This window comes from Anomaloglossus baeobatrachus, chromosome 6 (genome assembly GCF_048569485.1).
Source record: "Anomaloglossus baeobatrachus isolate aAnoBae1 chromosome 6, aAnoBae1.hap1, whole genome shotgun sequence".
In the NCBI taxonomy this organism is placed as follows: Eukaryota; Metazoa; Chordata; class Amphibia; order Anura; family Aromobatidae; genus Anomaloglossus; species Anomaloglossus baeobatrachus.
This window is the reverse complement of record NC_134358.1, coordinates 210,666,602-210,681,578: the sequence shown is the minus strand read 5'-3', so window position 1 is coordinate 210,681,578 and position 14,977 is coordinate 210,666,602. Positions and strand designations below refer to the sequence as shown.

Below are 14,977 nucleotides of genomic sequence, written 5' to 3'. Positions count from 1 at the left end.
GTTACATTGCTAACGAGATCGCTAGCAATGTCGCAGCGTGTAAAGTACCCTTTAGTGTCTCAATTTTCAGTCAAGGGATCATCATATTACCAAAGATCCTTCTTCCCTTGGAAACTACAAAGATTATTTAGAAGTGGCATTATCAGCAAAGTTTTGTCCTTTAAGACAGACGGCCCTGCGACTAACCCTCTCACACCTAACGCTACGTAGGGTTTCACAAGGGGCATCTTTTAGGGAATGGGGCCCTTGGCAATTAAACAGTCCCATTCCCCATCCCTCACTCCAAACAGAGGTTCAGCTTGGTTGCACCACAGGATTCCACAGTGACCTAATCCAACAATGAGTGTGGAGAGTGGCTACAGCAGCCTATGAGTGAGATCACTACCATAGGAGAGATGGGGACTGTTTGCTGTCTCTGGCCTCACCTGAAATGGTGGCTTTGTCTTTTTCTTTTACTGCCAACTTCCACGTAACTTACAGCTTATAGATGCTCTCTCCTGACTCCTGCCTCTTTCTGCTTACTACTACTTCTTCCATTTGTGTTCAGTCTCTCTTCGTGCTTCTTTTCCTTCATATTGCGCCACCTCTGTTCCTTCCTCCAGTTACTGGTCCTTGCACATGGACTGACAGACAGGAACAATCAGTTGTTGGTTTCATGTCTCCACTCATTGCCATCTAGGAGCTCCAGTCGGCTCTCCTGATTCCTCCCACTGGGATTCAATTCAACTGAAGAGAGTAGTAGTAAGAGGAGCTACACGGACAGCTGTACCACATTCAGCTCTGTAATTAAAGCGTGTGCTTCCCTGTACAGTATACCTGAGCGACACGGCTTTTTTAATAATAAACTATTTAAAATTGTTTTAATTAATTGAATAAGTTAGATGCCACTGTGCAGCACTCTTGGCTCCTGATGAAGAGCGTGGCAGAGGCCAATTGTAAAGCACAGTAGAAAATTTAAGAGGTGCAGGTGAGGTGTGAATGTATCTTTAATAGTCAAATGATAATGCTTACTGACTTCTAAATAACATTAAAGGGAAACTGTCACCAGGTGTTCCCTTATGAGCTGTGGTCAGCATCAGTGAGCCCTTATATACAGCATTACAAAATACTTTATATATGAGCCCAGGCCACTCTGTTTAAAGTAAAAAACACCTTTCTAATAATCACCTCGCGGCTGGCTGGTCTGATGGGTGGCGATGGTATCGATTCAGCTCCTCCTCCATCTTGTGCAAATGCCGACCTCCTTCCTAGCCCCATGTGCCTGACGTGTCCTGCGTCAGTCATACTGAGGCCTCTGTTGCGCTCCTGCACATACGCACTTTGATCTTTCTGGCTGAGGGCAGATCAAAGTATTGTAACGTGCATGAGTGGGCAGTCTATGACCTTTCCTTGCACTTGCGCATTACAGTACTTTGCTCTGCACTCAGCAGGGCAGATCAAAGTGCTCCTGGGCAGGAGCACAATGGCGACCTATGTATCTATGATGCAGGACAGCTCATGCACACAGAGCTGGGAAGAAGGATGGCGATGGCAAGAAGAGAGGAGGCGCCGGGCCGAGACTAGCGACACCCATCGGACTGGACCGCCCCGCAGGTGAGTATTATAAAGGTCTTTTTTATGTTATACAGAGTGGCCTGGGATCTAACATACAGTATTCTGGAATGTTGTATATAAGGGCTCATTGGTGGTAGCCGCAGCTCATAAAAGAAAAACCTGGTGACAGGATCCCTTTCAATGCCTAATGTTGCAATGGCAGGTTAAAATTTTATTGATAATTGTTGCCTTGCAAAGTAACTATGAGTATATGTATTGTTTTATGGTGAAAATTCTACTGTCTGTGCTTCACATATAACACACTGAAAGCTACATACTGTTGCATATGTACAAATCCCGATACATACATTTATTTTACATGACAAAGTGATATGTAGTCACAAAAAAATCTCATAATACTTTAAGTACGGTAAGTTCACAACTATGTGTTATGCTGCATTCATAGCCATCCTGGGCCATATATGGCTCACGGATCACAAGAAGGACATCCATGGTGTGTAATAATTACAGTGCTCACCCCGGGTATAAATGTAAAGATGTTATACTTCTGATTTTTTATAGCATTCTTTGGATATTTTTCTTCACATTTCTCTGGACATCCCAACCACACAGTTCGTGCTTTCAGTTCTTTCCTTCTTCTGCAGACATTTATTAGCCAGTCACAGCAACTACAAGACAAAATAAACAAAAAAATTATTGAATTTTAACAGAGCTTTAAGCACAACTTCAACTCCGAATGGAAAGACCAATATTATGTAACCGCGGTTTAAAGGGGTACGCTCACGTTTTCAATGCACAGGGAAAAATCCCATGAGGGTGTGCTCACATGCTAAAAGGGCGGACTAGTCAGGGGAACTAACACCCTTGCGACTGGTCCCTGCGCTCATTCTTATATCATAAAGAATCTACTACATGTTGGGACGGTTAGGCAGGGATTAGAAATATACATCCAGAACTGCTTGTGGTCCTGGCCGCATATTGCACCTGACAGATTTCATTTAAGGACTTTTTGGATGACTGGCAATGATGACAATTCCCAAGATATAGTAATGCGAGTATAAATATGAATCATATGTTTTGGATGTGCCTCAAATTGGTCTGATGCTGAGGCGGGATGAGACATACAGTGCTGGCCAAAAGTATTGGCACCCCTGCAATTCTGTCAGATAATAATCAGTTTCTTCTTGAAAATGATTGCAATCACAAATTCTTTGGTATTATTATATTCATTTATTTTACTTGCAATGAAAAAACACAAAAGAGAATGAAACAAAAATCAAATCATTGATCATTTCACACAAAACTCCAAAAATGAGCCAGACAAAAGTATTGGCACCCTTAAGCGGGCTTTACACGCTACGATATATCTAACGAGATTTCGGCAGGGTCACGTCGTAAGTGACGCACATCCGGCATCGTTAGTGATATTGTAGCGTTTGACAGCTATGAACGAGCAGAAATACTCACCTTCTCGTTCATCGTTGACATGTGGCTCATTTTCAAAAAAATCGAACGTCCTGTTGTTCATTGTTCCCGAGGCAGTACACATCGCTCCGTGTGACACCCCGGGAATGATGTACTGCAGCTTACCTGCGTCCTGCCGGCAATGCGGAAGGAAGGAGGTAGACTGAATGCTTACGTCCCGCTCATCTCCTCCCCTCCGCTTTTATTGGCCGGCCGCTGTGTTACGTTGCTGTGACGCCGAACGTCCCTCCCCCTTCAGGAAATGGATGTTCCCCGCCCACAGCGAGGTCGTTTGGAAGGTAAGTGCGTGTGATGGGGGGTTACAACATTGTGCGACACAGGCAAGAAATTGCCCGTGCCGCACAAACGATGGGGGCGGGTGCGATCGTACGAGAAATCGACACATGTAAAGCAGCCTTTAGCCTTATACTTGGTTGCACAACCTTTAGCCAAAATAACTGCGAACAACCGCTTCCGGTAACCATCAATGAGTTTCTTACAATGCTCTGCTTGAATTTTAGACTATTTGAGATCTCTCCACAGGTGTTCTATGGGATTCAGGTCTGGACTCATTGCTGGACACTTTAGTAGTCTCCAGTGCTTTCTATCAAACCATTTTCTAGTGCTTTTTGAAGTGTGTTTTGGGTCACTGTCCTGCTGGAAGACCCATGACCTCTGAGGGAGACGCAGCTTTCTCACACTGGGCCCTACATTATACTGCAAAATTTGTTGGTAGTCTTCAGACTTCATAATGCGATGCACACGGTCAAGCAGTCCAGTGCCAGAGGCAGCAAAGCAACCCCAAAACATCAGGGAACCTCTGCCATGTTTAACTGTAGGGACCATGTTCTTTTGTTTGAATGCCTCTTTTTTTTTTTCCTGTAAACTCTATGTTGATGGCTTTTCCCAAAAAGCTCTACTTTTGTCTCATCTGACCAGAGAACATTCTTTCAAAATGTTTCAGGCTTTCTCAGGTAAGTTTTGGCAAACTCCAGCCTGGCTTTTTTATGTTTCGGGGTAAGAAGTGGGGTCTTCCTGGGTATCCTACCATACAGTCCCTTTTCATTCAGATGCCGACGGATAGTACGGGTTGACGCTGTTGTACCCTCAGACTGCAGGGCAGCTTGAACTTGTTTGGATGTTCGTCGAGGTTCTTTAACCACCATCCGCACAATCTTGCGTTGAAATCTCTCGTCAATTTTTCTTTTCCTTCCACATTTAGGGAGGTTAGCCACAGTGCCATGGGCTTTAAACTTCTTGATGACACTGCACACCGTAGACACAGGAACTTTCAGGTCATTGAAGATGGACTTGTAGCCTTGAGATTTTTCATGCTTCCTCACAATTTGCATTCTCAAGTCCTCAGACAGTTCTTTGGTCTTCTTTCTTTTCTCCATGCTCAATGTGGTACACACAAGGACACAGGACCAGAGGTTAATCCATGTCAACTGGCTGCAAGTGTGATTTAGTTATTACCAACACCTGTTAGGTGCCACAGGTAAGTTACAGGTGCTGTTAATTACACAAATTAGAGAAGCATCACATGATTTTTCAAACAGTGACAATACTTTTGTCCAACCCCATTTTTATGTTTTGTGTGGAATTATATCCAATTTGGCTTTATGACAATTTTTTTTTTTAATTCAAGACAAATTAAATTAAGATAATAATACCAAAGAATTTGTGATTGCAATCATTTTCAAGAAGAAACTGAGCATTATCTGACAGAATTGCAGAGGTGCCAATACTAGCACCAGCACTGTATATTGGATAATGTTTACATGCTACAAATTTCTCTTGATCTAATTATTTGCGTGTTAGGAGAAAGTTGTGCTAGCTATCGCATATAGCTATGCCATCTAATATAAACAGCTCTTTACCACTTTAGCTATTAATATAATGGTTATCTCATGTACATGCAACGTGATGCGTAGAGTTAAGGCCCCGTCACACTAAGCAACATCGCTAGCAACATCGCTGCTAACGAACAACTTTTGTGACGTTGCTAGCGATGTTGCTGTGTGTGACATCCAGCAACAACCTGGCCCCTGCTGTGAGGTCGTTGGTTGTTGCTGAATGTCCTGGGCCATTTTTTAGTTGTTGCAGTCCCGCTGTGAAGCACAGATCGCTGTGTGAGACAGCAACAACTAAATGTGCAGGCAACAGGAGCCGGCTTCTGCGGAGGCTGGTAACCACAGTAAACATCGGGTAACCAAGAAGCCCTGTCCTTGGTTACCCGATATTTACCTTTGTTACCAGCCTCCGCCGCTCTCACTGTCAGTGCCGGCTCCTGCTCTGTGCACATGTAGCTGCAGGACACATCGGGTTAATTAACCCGATGTGTGCTGTAGCTAGGAGAGCAGGGAGCCAGCGCTAAGCATTGTGCACTGCTCCCTGCTCTGTGCACATTTAGCTGCAGTACACATCGGGTAATTAACCCGATGTGTGCTGTAACTAGGAGAGCAAGGAGCCAGCGCTAAGCGGTGTGCGCTGCTCCCTGCTCTGTGCACATGTAGCTGCAGCACACATTGGGTAATTAACCCGATGTGTGCTGTAACTAGGAGAGCAGGGAGCCAGCGCTCAGTGTGCGCTGCTCCCTGCTCTCTGCACGTGTAGCTCCGTGCGCTGGTAACTAAGGTAAATATCGGGTTGGTTACCCGATATTTACCTTAGTTACCAAGCGCAGCATCTTCCACGCGGCACCAGGGGGCTGGTCACTGGTTGCTGGTGAGCTCACCAGCAACTCGTGTAGCGACGCTCCAGCGATCCCTGCCAGGTCAGGTTGATGGTGGGATCGCTGGAGCGTCGCAGTGTGACATCTCACCAGCAACCTCCTAGCAACTTACCAGCGATCCCTATCGTTGTTGGGATCGCTGGCAAGTTGCTTAGTGTGACTGGACCTCAAAGTAACCACCGACTAGCATCATGTTTGCTCGGCAATCATTTAATAGCCTGCGTACAAAGGCAGAGGGCAATTCAGATGCACACTGACTAGTAAAAGATCATCCAATAGATATAGGCTGCTATTGTGCTTGGCAGCGCAGGCCCTGTTTACACTAAATAGTGTGCTGCCGAGAACAATGATTATTTTGGGTTAAAGGGAACTTGTCATGTGCAATATGCACCCAGAACCATGAGCAGTTCTGGGTGCATATTGCAAATCCCTGCCTAATCGTCCCAGCATCTATTAGCAGACATAAAGAGATCTTTAGAAAGCGTATTTCTAAAGATCTTTTATCGTATGCTAATAAGCGAGGGGACTAGTCGCAAGGGCGTGATTTCCCCTGGCTATTCAGTCCCTTACTAGTATGTTAGTACGCCCCTGTGAGTGTGCTATCATGCTAATAAATGCGCAGCGTCAGAGGGTGGTCGCACTCACTTCTCTGCTGCCATCGCGTCCGAGTCCTGGATTTCGGCTCAGTGTACATGATCCCGGACTTTCGGTCATGCGTACTACATGGGTTTGAAGGACTCGTACACCCAGCTTCATAGTGCGCATGACCGCATTCATTGTTCTCGGCAGCACAATATTTACATGCAGTGTAATTGTACCACATTATATCATATATACGGTAGATATTAGATACAGTCTCATCTGCATTCTGAACTGTCAACCTTCATATAACATATAAAAATGTAAACTTTTCATTTACATAAAGGGAAAAGAGGGTCATATCTCAAGAAAGGTACGATGCAGTAACAAAAGAAAAAAGCACTAGTTTCAGGCAGTCAAATTTAGTGTCAATTCCTCTGTACCGTTCTTATGCTCTTATGGGGGTCATATTATATGAGTGGTTAGTGGCTTTTGTAGAGAGTTACTACAGCCTCTGCATTTTTTATGGCTTATTATCATATTTCATATTTCCTTTATCATTACGAAGAAAGAAAACATCAATTTTTTTTCTTAAATGTTTCAATAAAATCCATCTACATTTATAGTCGATTAAAACGCCAACATCAGAACAGTATTCAAATCTCTACTATAATCAGAATGTAAACCTAGTGATTTGCTTCTTCTGGAACCCTATACTTCCTTGGACCAAGTGTGTATATGTGTCATAAAGAACAAGAAATAGAATATAAATGAGGTCATATTCTCCTACATCTGTTCAAAAATAGTAAGAGCGTTACAGTTGTATCAAGGGTATGTAATGCCATCAGATTTCATTCATTATAAAGTCCCTTCTTCAGGACCCTTTGAAATGCAATGCTATAATGTAAAGTGCGTAGCCCAAACAATATTGAATTGTAACAAGATTTTACTTAATTTGCAGATGATGTTTTAAAAAAAAAGGCAGCTGGTCTTGTCAAGCGAGAGCAGTAATACGTATGAAAAAAAGAAAGATCTATATGCAGCACAAGATGAACAGAGTTCAATAGGTTCCAATTATCTAAGGATACTCCCTTGTTTAGGAACATGGCCCATATTTGCAGAAATGCACTGATGAGCTGTTAATTATTGACATGTGAAAGTCAATAATGAATTCTCCGATGGTGCAGTTTTTTTTCTTATATGTAGTTATTGGTTTCTGCTCAGCCTGTATCTTAAGTGAATCCTAAATCTTCTCTCCCTGTGTGTTTTATACATAGACCCTGCAGGAAAAAGATGGAGCAGACGAGTATTTGTTACCTTTATTACCAAACCGTATTGTAACCGATGCACAGGTTTGTTGCTTTTTTTTTTCCTCCTGGACAATTTGGTTAGAGAAACAGCAACAGCGGAGATGCATTGTTATAGGAGACGAGCTTTATTTCTCCTTTCTTTCAAGCAATCCCATGAATAATTAACAAATCACAATTAGCTGATCCATCTTTGGCATAGGTATACCGTTTATCTGTGCTGGGGAAGAGTATATGGCCTCATCTAAGTTATCAGTGAAGCTGCATAAAGTAGATAACAATTTTTGCACACGTTTCGAGTGTGAGTAAAATGAAACGTCCATAACAAGTCAGATATTTCATGTTTTATGCCCAGAAAACTGAAAATTTACTGTTCTGTCTACAAAAGACTCTCTTTTCCTAAACACGCTTTATTTAATTTGATTGACACTGGTTTCAAACCAATATCCAGACAAAAAAGCCTCAGTTGTGACATTAGTGGTGCAGTCACGGGTACATGTGCTGTCAACATAAAATCACCTGAACAAGGGGAACAGAGATCGATGAAGCAACAGTAGGGAACGGGGTTGGTAAGGAGAAATCTTCAAACATAAACCTTCGTAAGTAAAACAATATCTTAATTTTTTGCACCAGACTTGATAGACTTGAGCAGGACCCTGCTCCATCGGCTACACGGGTAGTCTGTGGCTGCCAGACCAGAGCCCTGCGAACCTTGTAAGTGCCAGATTTGCTGGCACCTTTTCTAAATAGTAGGACTAGCACAATGTCACCATTATATGATTAAAGAGAAGAAGCACCTTTCCCAAGTGTCTTTACTATATTCTGCTGTGAATTTGGGACAAATAGCCATTTCTGCACATAACCCTAAAATAGAGATGATCTGTTACTTCATTGGGTTCAGTGATCTGGGTTCAACTACACAGGCATTTGTGCTCATCCCAGTGATCGGCTGCAGTGGTAACGTGATGTTGAATTGACGTCACTGCAGAAGAGATACCAACAAAGGTAGTAACGGAAAGGCACCCTCCGAAGCCGAAGTTGTTAAGTTTAGTTTTATTAATTACTAGCTGTAGTACCCGGGCGTTGCCCGGGATAGTAACTGTCTCTCTGTATCTCTCCTAGTCTCTGTATGTCTGTGTCTGTCTATGCCTCTTTCTGTCTCTGTGTGTCTGACTCTATCCCTGTGTGTCAGTGTCTCTATCCATGCCTGTCTCTCTGTGTCTGTCTCTCTGTGCCTGTCTCTATGTGCCTATCTTGGTCTGTCTTTGTATCAACCTGCCTCTCTCTCTGTCTGTCTCTTTCCCCGTTTCTCTGTCCCTGTCTGTCTCTTCCCTGTCTGTGCCTGTCTCTTTGATTGTCTGTCTCTCTTTCTCTGTCTGTCTCTATCTGGCTGCCTTTTTCCCTGTCTGCCTCTTACTCTGTCTGTGCCTATGTCTCTCTCTCTATCCGTCTCTCCACCGACATCTTATTACCTCACACATAAGCTTCTTATACTATGAATGTCCTTTGTTCCTATAGCAATCACTCACAGCTTCTATTAATAACCTATAGCTTGCAGCTCCATTGACTTCAATGGAGGCAGGTTGTTTGCAGAGTAACTGTAAAGCGCGGGGTTAAATTTTCCCGTCAAAACATAGTCCATGACGTTCCCTGAGTCAGATGGGGTGTCTGTGCAAAATTTTGAGATTGTAAATGTGACGGTGCGGATTCCTTTAGTGGACATACACACACAAACACTCAGCTTTATATATTAGATTTTTATGAGCAAGAAGTTCATGGAATAAAATATCTTGAAACTGGACAGCAACCTTTTACTGAGAGACAATTCTGATTGTCTGAGAAGGACCACATAGTCACAGTCATGGTACTCTAGAAAGGCCATGTTACACCTCTTGGGTAATCAAGTCAGGAATAGAGATGAGCGGACCCATTGGTTAGGCAGGTTCAGCAGAACTTTAGAACTTGAAAAACCTATATAACAATGAAAAACAACAAAAAAACAACCTCTACTCAAAATAATGTGTTGCAAAGTGTGCACAGTACCAACATTTTAATGTAGGACTGGCCCAAAGAGATTTGCCGTGACGTGGTGGGGTAGCTCGAAAAATTGCAAATTTTTGCCAAAAATCTAATTTTTCAATAGTACAGCTTGGAATGTTGGTACTGTGCACACTTTGCAACACATTATTTTGAGTAGAGGTTGGAACTTTAGAACTTGACCTGAATCCCAATGGAAGTCACTGATTGGGCAGTTTGTGTCTCTGCCCACATACAGCCAGCCATAAACAGATCACTTCCAGAGGCGGGTGGACGGGGCTTTTCCATTTTTTTTGCTTGGTTGCACACTACATCCGATCACACTGTTGTTACCCCCATTGCGAGCAATTTAACAACTGAAAGAAGCTCGCACTGGGCACAGCACCAATCATATTTGAGCACAGCAATGCTCATGAGAGTGTTCTTCATATGTGAAGCACCCGAACTGTATTTTTCTTTAATAAAGTCTGTGTTTGGTACAAATACTGAACCTCGGGTTCGCTCATCTCTAGTCAGGAAATACCTAAGTCTGTGTATAATGTGTGCTTTAACACTAGAACTACTGAGGTAGTCATTTTGACTACTTTGCACCATGTATTTCTATATAGGTGTCACGAGTCCAGTAGTTCTAGTGTTAAGAAGGTTCCGCAAATTAGAATCTACTAATGTGACTCCGAAAAAGTATGGAACATGTATTATTTTTAAATGGAGTGGTCTGTTATCTCCTGCGGGTTTCCAAAATTTAGCTCTCTAAATACAATACATCTGCAAGCAATAGAAACTACTTAGGAAACTCAAGTTGAATGGAGAGGAAGATATAAAAATTAAAGTTTTAAATGTGAATTTATGTTACAATGTATAATATAACAAGAAAAAGATATATAAAAGATGTAAACACTGGAATGATCTGTGGCTGTATCTCCATTACATCATCAGTCAAAGTCATAAATTCCACCTTTTATTGCTGACATTTTAAAAGTTTTTTCTACCCATTCTGAGTGCAATCTCCAATTCTCTGTTCTCAATGGGTGGTATTGCTCCCATTTATAGGACGTAGAATATGAATCCATGCAGATTACTTTGAAGGGTCATTAGATATATTTAAAGATTGTTATCCCATTGCCCTTTTAGCCAGCTCCTTCAATTAAACTGAGTGGAAGCCAGAAACATAAATAATAATAACAACACTGTCATAACTGAAGAAAGAAACTTTACATACTATAGATAGAATAATAATGTATACAAATGCTCAAAGACATAAGTGTCCATTCAGTAAATAAATGTTTGTTCACAATGCTATGCAAAATTAGCAAAACAAAATGTCCCTTTTGATTGCAATAAATAACACAGCATTTTAGAACCAGAAAATATGCAAAAAAAATAAGGAAGCAAAATTTTTTCTTTTTTTAAATAACATCAAATTTGAGCAAGCAACGGTGACAAATTACTGAAACTTTAAGTTGAGCGACTCATTATACACATCTCTCAGTAAAGATACAATCTAAGGGACCTCAATCACAATAGATAGCTGCCAGCTGAAAGATCAGCTACCTCGCCTGGGACTCCACCATACACAGGAGTACTTTCTTTGTCAAGCGATACTGTGTTCTCTATGAGAAGGCCAGTACAAGACTTCTTTGGTGATGTATTATATCTTGGAAGACAAACGGATCAGCATTCCGAAACCAGACAAATCAAATGCTCATCAAATAATGTAGGGGGAGAGTCGGACCGTCTTCATGCACATTAGACCATTGGCCAAACCAGCCAATATCAACAGTTTCTGACGATTTTAGTCTAATGCGAATGGTGGCCTTTAATTCTGAGCCACAATAGAGGTCACCTGATGTGGCCAGTTGCTCTCATCCCTTGTACACTAAAGCGCCACCAGAACCAGAGTATGACCTCTGGTGAACTAAGTGACATACCACTGCCAGCCAGGTCCCACTTGTCAGTGTTTTCTGGAGCCTGGAGAGATTGGCCATGTTTTCAGTCTCCACATGATATAACAGAGCCAGCACCGTTGTGGGACATCATGTGGATTACGGCGGAAGGAACTTCAAGGGTCTTTTTGGGGTTAATAAAGAGGGGAAAGAGGGTGCTGTATTTTCTTTCAAATAAAGGATTTTTATCTGTGTTTGTGTTTATTGCTTTTTACTTATAGGATAAGTGATAAGGGGGGGGGGGGGGGGGTCTCATAGACCTCTACCCATCACTAATTTTGGGACTGATGACAGTTGTGCGCTGTCATTAACCCCTGATATTACCCCAAATGCCACTGCAACACGGCAATTGGGAAGAGCCGGCTAAAGCGCTGGGATTGTAGCATCTAATGATTGCAACAATTCCTGGACGGCTACAGGCTGCTATTTTTAGGCTGGGGGCTCCCAATAACCATGAGTCTCCCCAGCTTGAGAATACCAGCCACAGCAGTTGGGCTTTATCATGGCTGAGTATCTAATTTAGGGGGGACCGCAAACAGGTTTTTTTTATTATTTATTTAAATAATAAAAAAAAAAAAGGCACATGCGGTTCCTGCTATTGTGATACACAGCCAAGATAATTGCACGACTGGGGGCTGCAGCCTGTGGCCTTATGCTTTATCTGTGCTGGGTATCATAATATGGGGGAATCCTATGTCAGATACTTTATTTATTTTTACTGCATGATATACACCCGCAGACCAGTTCTGTGATTGGTTGCAGGCAGACACTGTCACACAGGCTGGGGGTGCGTCTCATTGCAACCAATCACAGACGCTAAGACGGTTGGTGGGCGGGGAAAACAAGGAAAGCAGTGCATACTAGTGCATACCAGAAAAGAGTGGGAGAGACGCGTGCATGCAAAGAACCTTCATAGACTACAATTTGCTGTATACAAGTACTGGGAAGCAGCACACAAACAGCTCCATAATATTCCACATACAAATATACTAATGTGCCATGGTAGGTTTTCCAATTATAAAATGTGGTTGCCTAGGATAGGTTATAGAAATAGTGAAAAAGAAGGATGCAACTGAGTTCCATAAAAAAAAAAAATCTTTATTACAAATAATGAAAGAAACACATGAACAAAACACAGGTTATAACAACATTTAAAAAAAATACTTGGTTTTCATTTCGCTGATAAAGTGTGTCCATAATAAGGGCACCATCTAACCTAATCTGTCTAAAAAGTGTCAATTCTCAAAGGATATCTGACAAAAATTACAAACATACAAAACCAAATACAAATTAGTTTAAATTCTCGTACAATGCCTAAACATTAGATGAGGAGTGAACTCCAAGCGTGTTACCACCACTCTGTGGCTTCCTCAGGTGTGAAGGTGAACAGTGCTACACCAAGACCAAGCCTCATATATAAATATAATAATAATGAATGAGATAAATGATTAAAATTCATTACCAGGTGTGGAGAGCGACTCAATCCTATGCCAGCGTGCGGTAATGTGAATTCTGCAAACAGGTGTTATAAATACAGTTACATTGAAATCAATCATAAGACAATAACAATTTCAAATATTAGCTGCGCATGCGCGAACACCAATGTGTCAGTAGATTACATGAGAGCCATAAGTGCGTGTGAGCAGATACAGATCGCAATTAAGTTAAATATGTGTACTACGCAAGCGCAGATGCCAAAATAGACTAGAGCGTTTGAGTAAAACAATTGAAAAAAGTTGATTAAAAGGAACCAAAGACCAGGATTTTGCTATATAAAGAAAAGGCAGCGCCATACTGGCACTAAGATGCTGAAGTCAACCATACCTTTTGTTGAAAGATGGCATGTTTGATTGCTGAAACATCTGCAATCAAAGTTGCAGAAATGCACTGCACTTTGATTGACGTGCACATCGGGGGGCAGGCCTTTGTCAATCGGGTCCTAAGTGTATATACCTCCTCCTGCGTCATCTATGGTACGCACCTTTTTGTTATTTATATATTACGCCACATTGCCATTGCTGCTGTTGGCAGCGCGTACACATTGCCACATTAATTACGTCTTCATTAAAATAGCGCCGGAGTCCGCATATGTGCATATGGCAATCTCTGGTGCCAATTTATTGAAGACACTCCGGAGAAGATTACGAGCATCGGCATGTGCGCAGATTTTGTTTTCACTTCTGCGCACACAACCTTGCTTCTCATAGTTTTCATTGCAGTGTAATAATATGGCGCCAGAGATTGCAGTACGCACATGTGCTAAGATACAGTTTATCTGTCATACAAGGAAGGATCTAGCCAGCATACATAAGAGGGGAGCAGACGTAAGTGACTCCTCCACAATGTGGTCAAAGGAGACTAACAAGCAGACTAGCAGAGATTAACGCTTGCTAGCCTGCCTATGAACTAACACTCTGCAGGTGGACACCCGAGTCTGCCTGTGTTGATCCCACACACCCGATAACTCATCGGGTGGAGTGTCAGAATCAGTAGTCTCAACAGATCCCGCCGCCGCCATTACAGTCGGCGAGGTTTGTAAAAATCTTTGTGTAGCAGCTAACCACACTAAGCATACCTCCAAATCAACAAAAGAATGGCTTTCCTAGAAGAATACTGCAGTTTTGGAATGGCCCAGCCAGAGTCCAGGCCTGAATGCAATTTAGGATAGATGGACTGACCTGAAATGGGCACTCTACAAAGGAGAAGCCCTGACAATTTGAAAGATTTAGAACACTACTGCAGGTTAAAAGGCCAAAAACTGCCAATTCTAGATGTGCCATGCTGATAGACTGCTAACCAAAAAGACTGAGTGCTGTCATAAATTCAAAGAGTACCTCAACATAGTTTTAGTTTAAAGATGTGGATATTTATTTAAACACATTATTTTACTTTTTCTTTTTCCACAAGAGAAAAGATTTCAGTTTATTTTTCAATTGTACAGAAATTGGTGAGATTAAAGGAAAAAGTTATGAAATTATTCTTCCTGTGTGATTTTTTTTACATGACAATTATTTATTATTATGCTTTGCTTATATAATGCCATCATATTCCGCAGAGGTTTACAGACGTGATCTTCACTGTCCTTATCTTGGATCTAAGTTCCCGATCAGTATGTCTTTGGCGTGTGTAATGAAACCCACACAACTCGGGGAGAATATACAAACTTCTTGCAGATGTTGTCCTTGGTGGGATTTGAACCTGGGATACCAGTACTACAAAGTAATAGTGTTAATAACAAAAATATGACATTTTACCAAGAGATGTGAAGACTTTTTATATCCACTGTATTTTATCAGAGAAATCTGCTTCTTTCTTATTGATCTTTCACTCTCAATTTAGAGGTAAAAATCTGGTTTTAG

At 41.9% G+C, this 14,977-nt stretch overlaps 1 protein-coding gene across 2 annotated transcripts in view; it reads right to left on the bottom strand.

The window, feature by feature from the left end:
- ATP9B (ATPase phospholipid transporting 9B (putative)) overlaps positions 1-14,977 on the bottom strand; it is a 441,649-nt gene that overhangs the window by 374,689 nt on the left and 51,983 nt on the right. For both annotated transcript variants that reach the window (XM_075314650.1, XM_075314649.1), the window contains exon 3: positions 2,072-2,222. In XM_075314650.1, the coding sequence (XP_075170765.1) occupies positions 2,072-2,222 (151 nt within the window). The remainder of the gene's footprint in view (positions 1-2,071; positions 2,223-14,977) is intronic.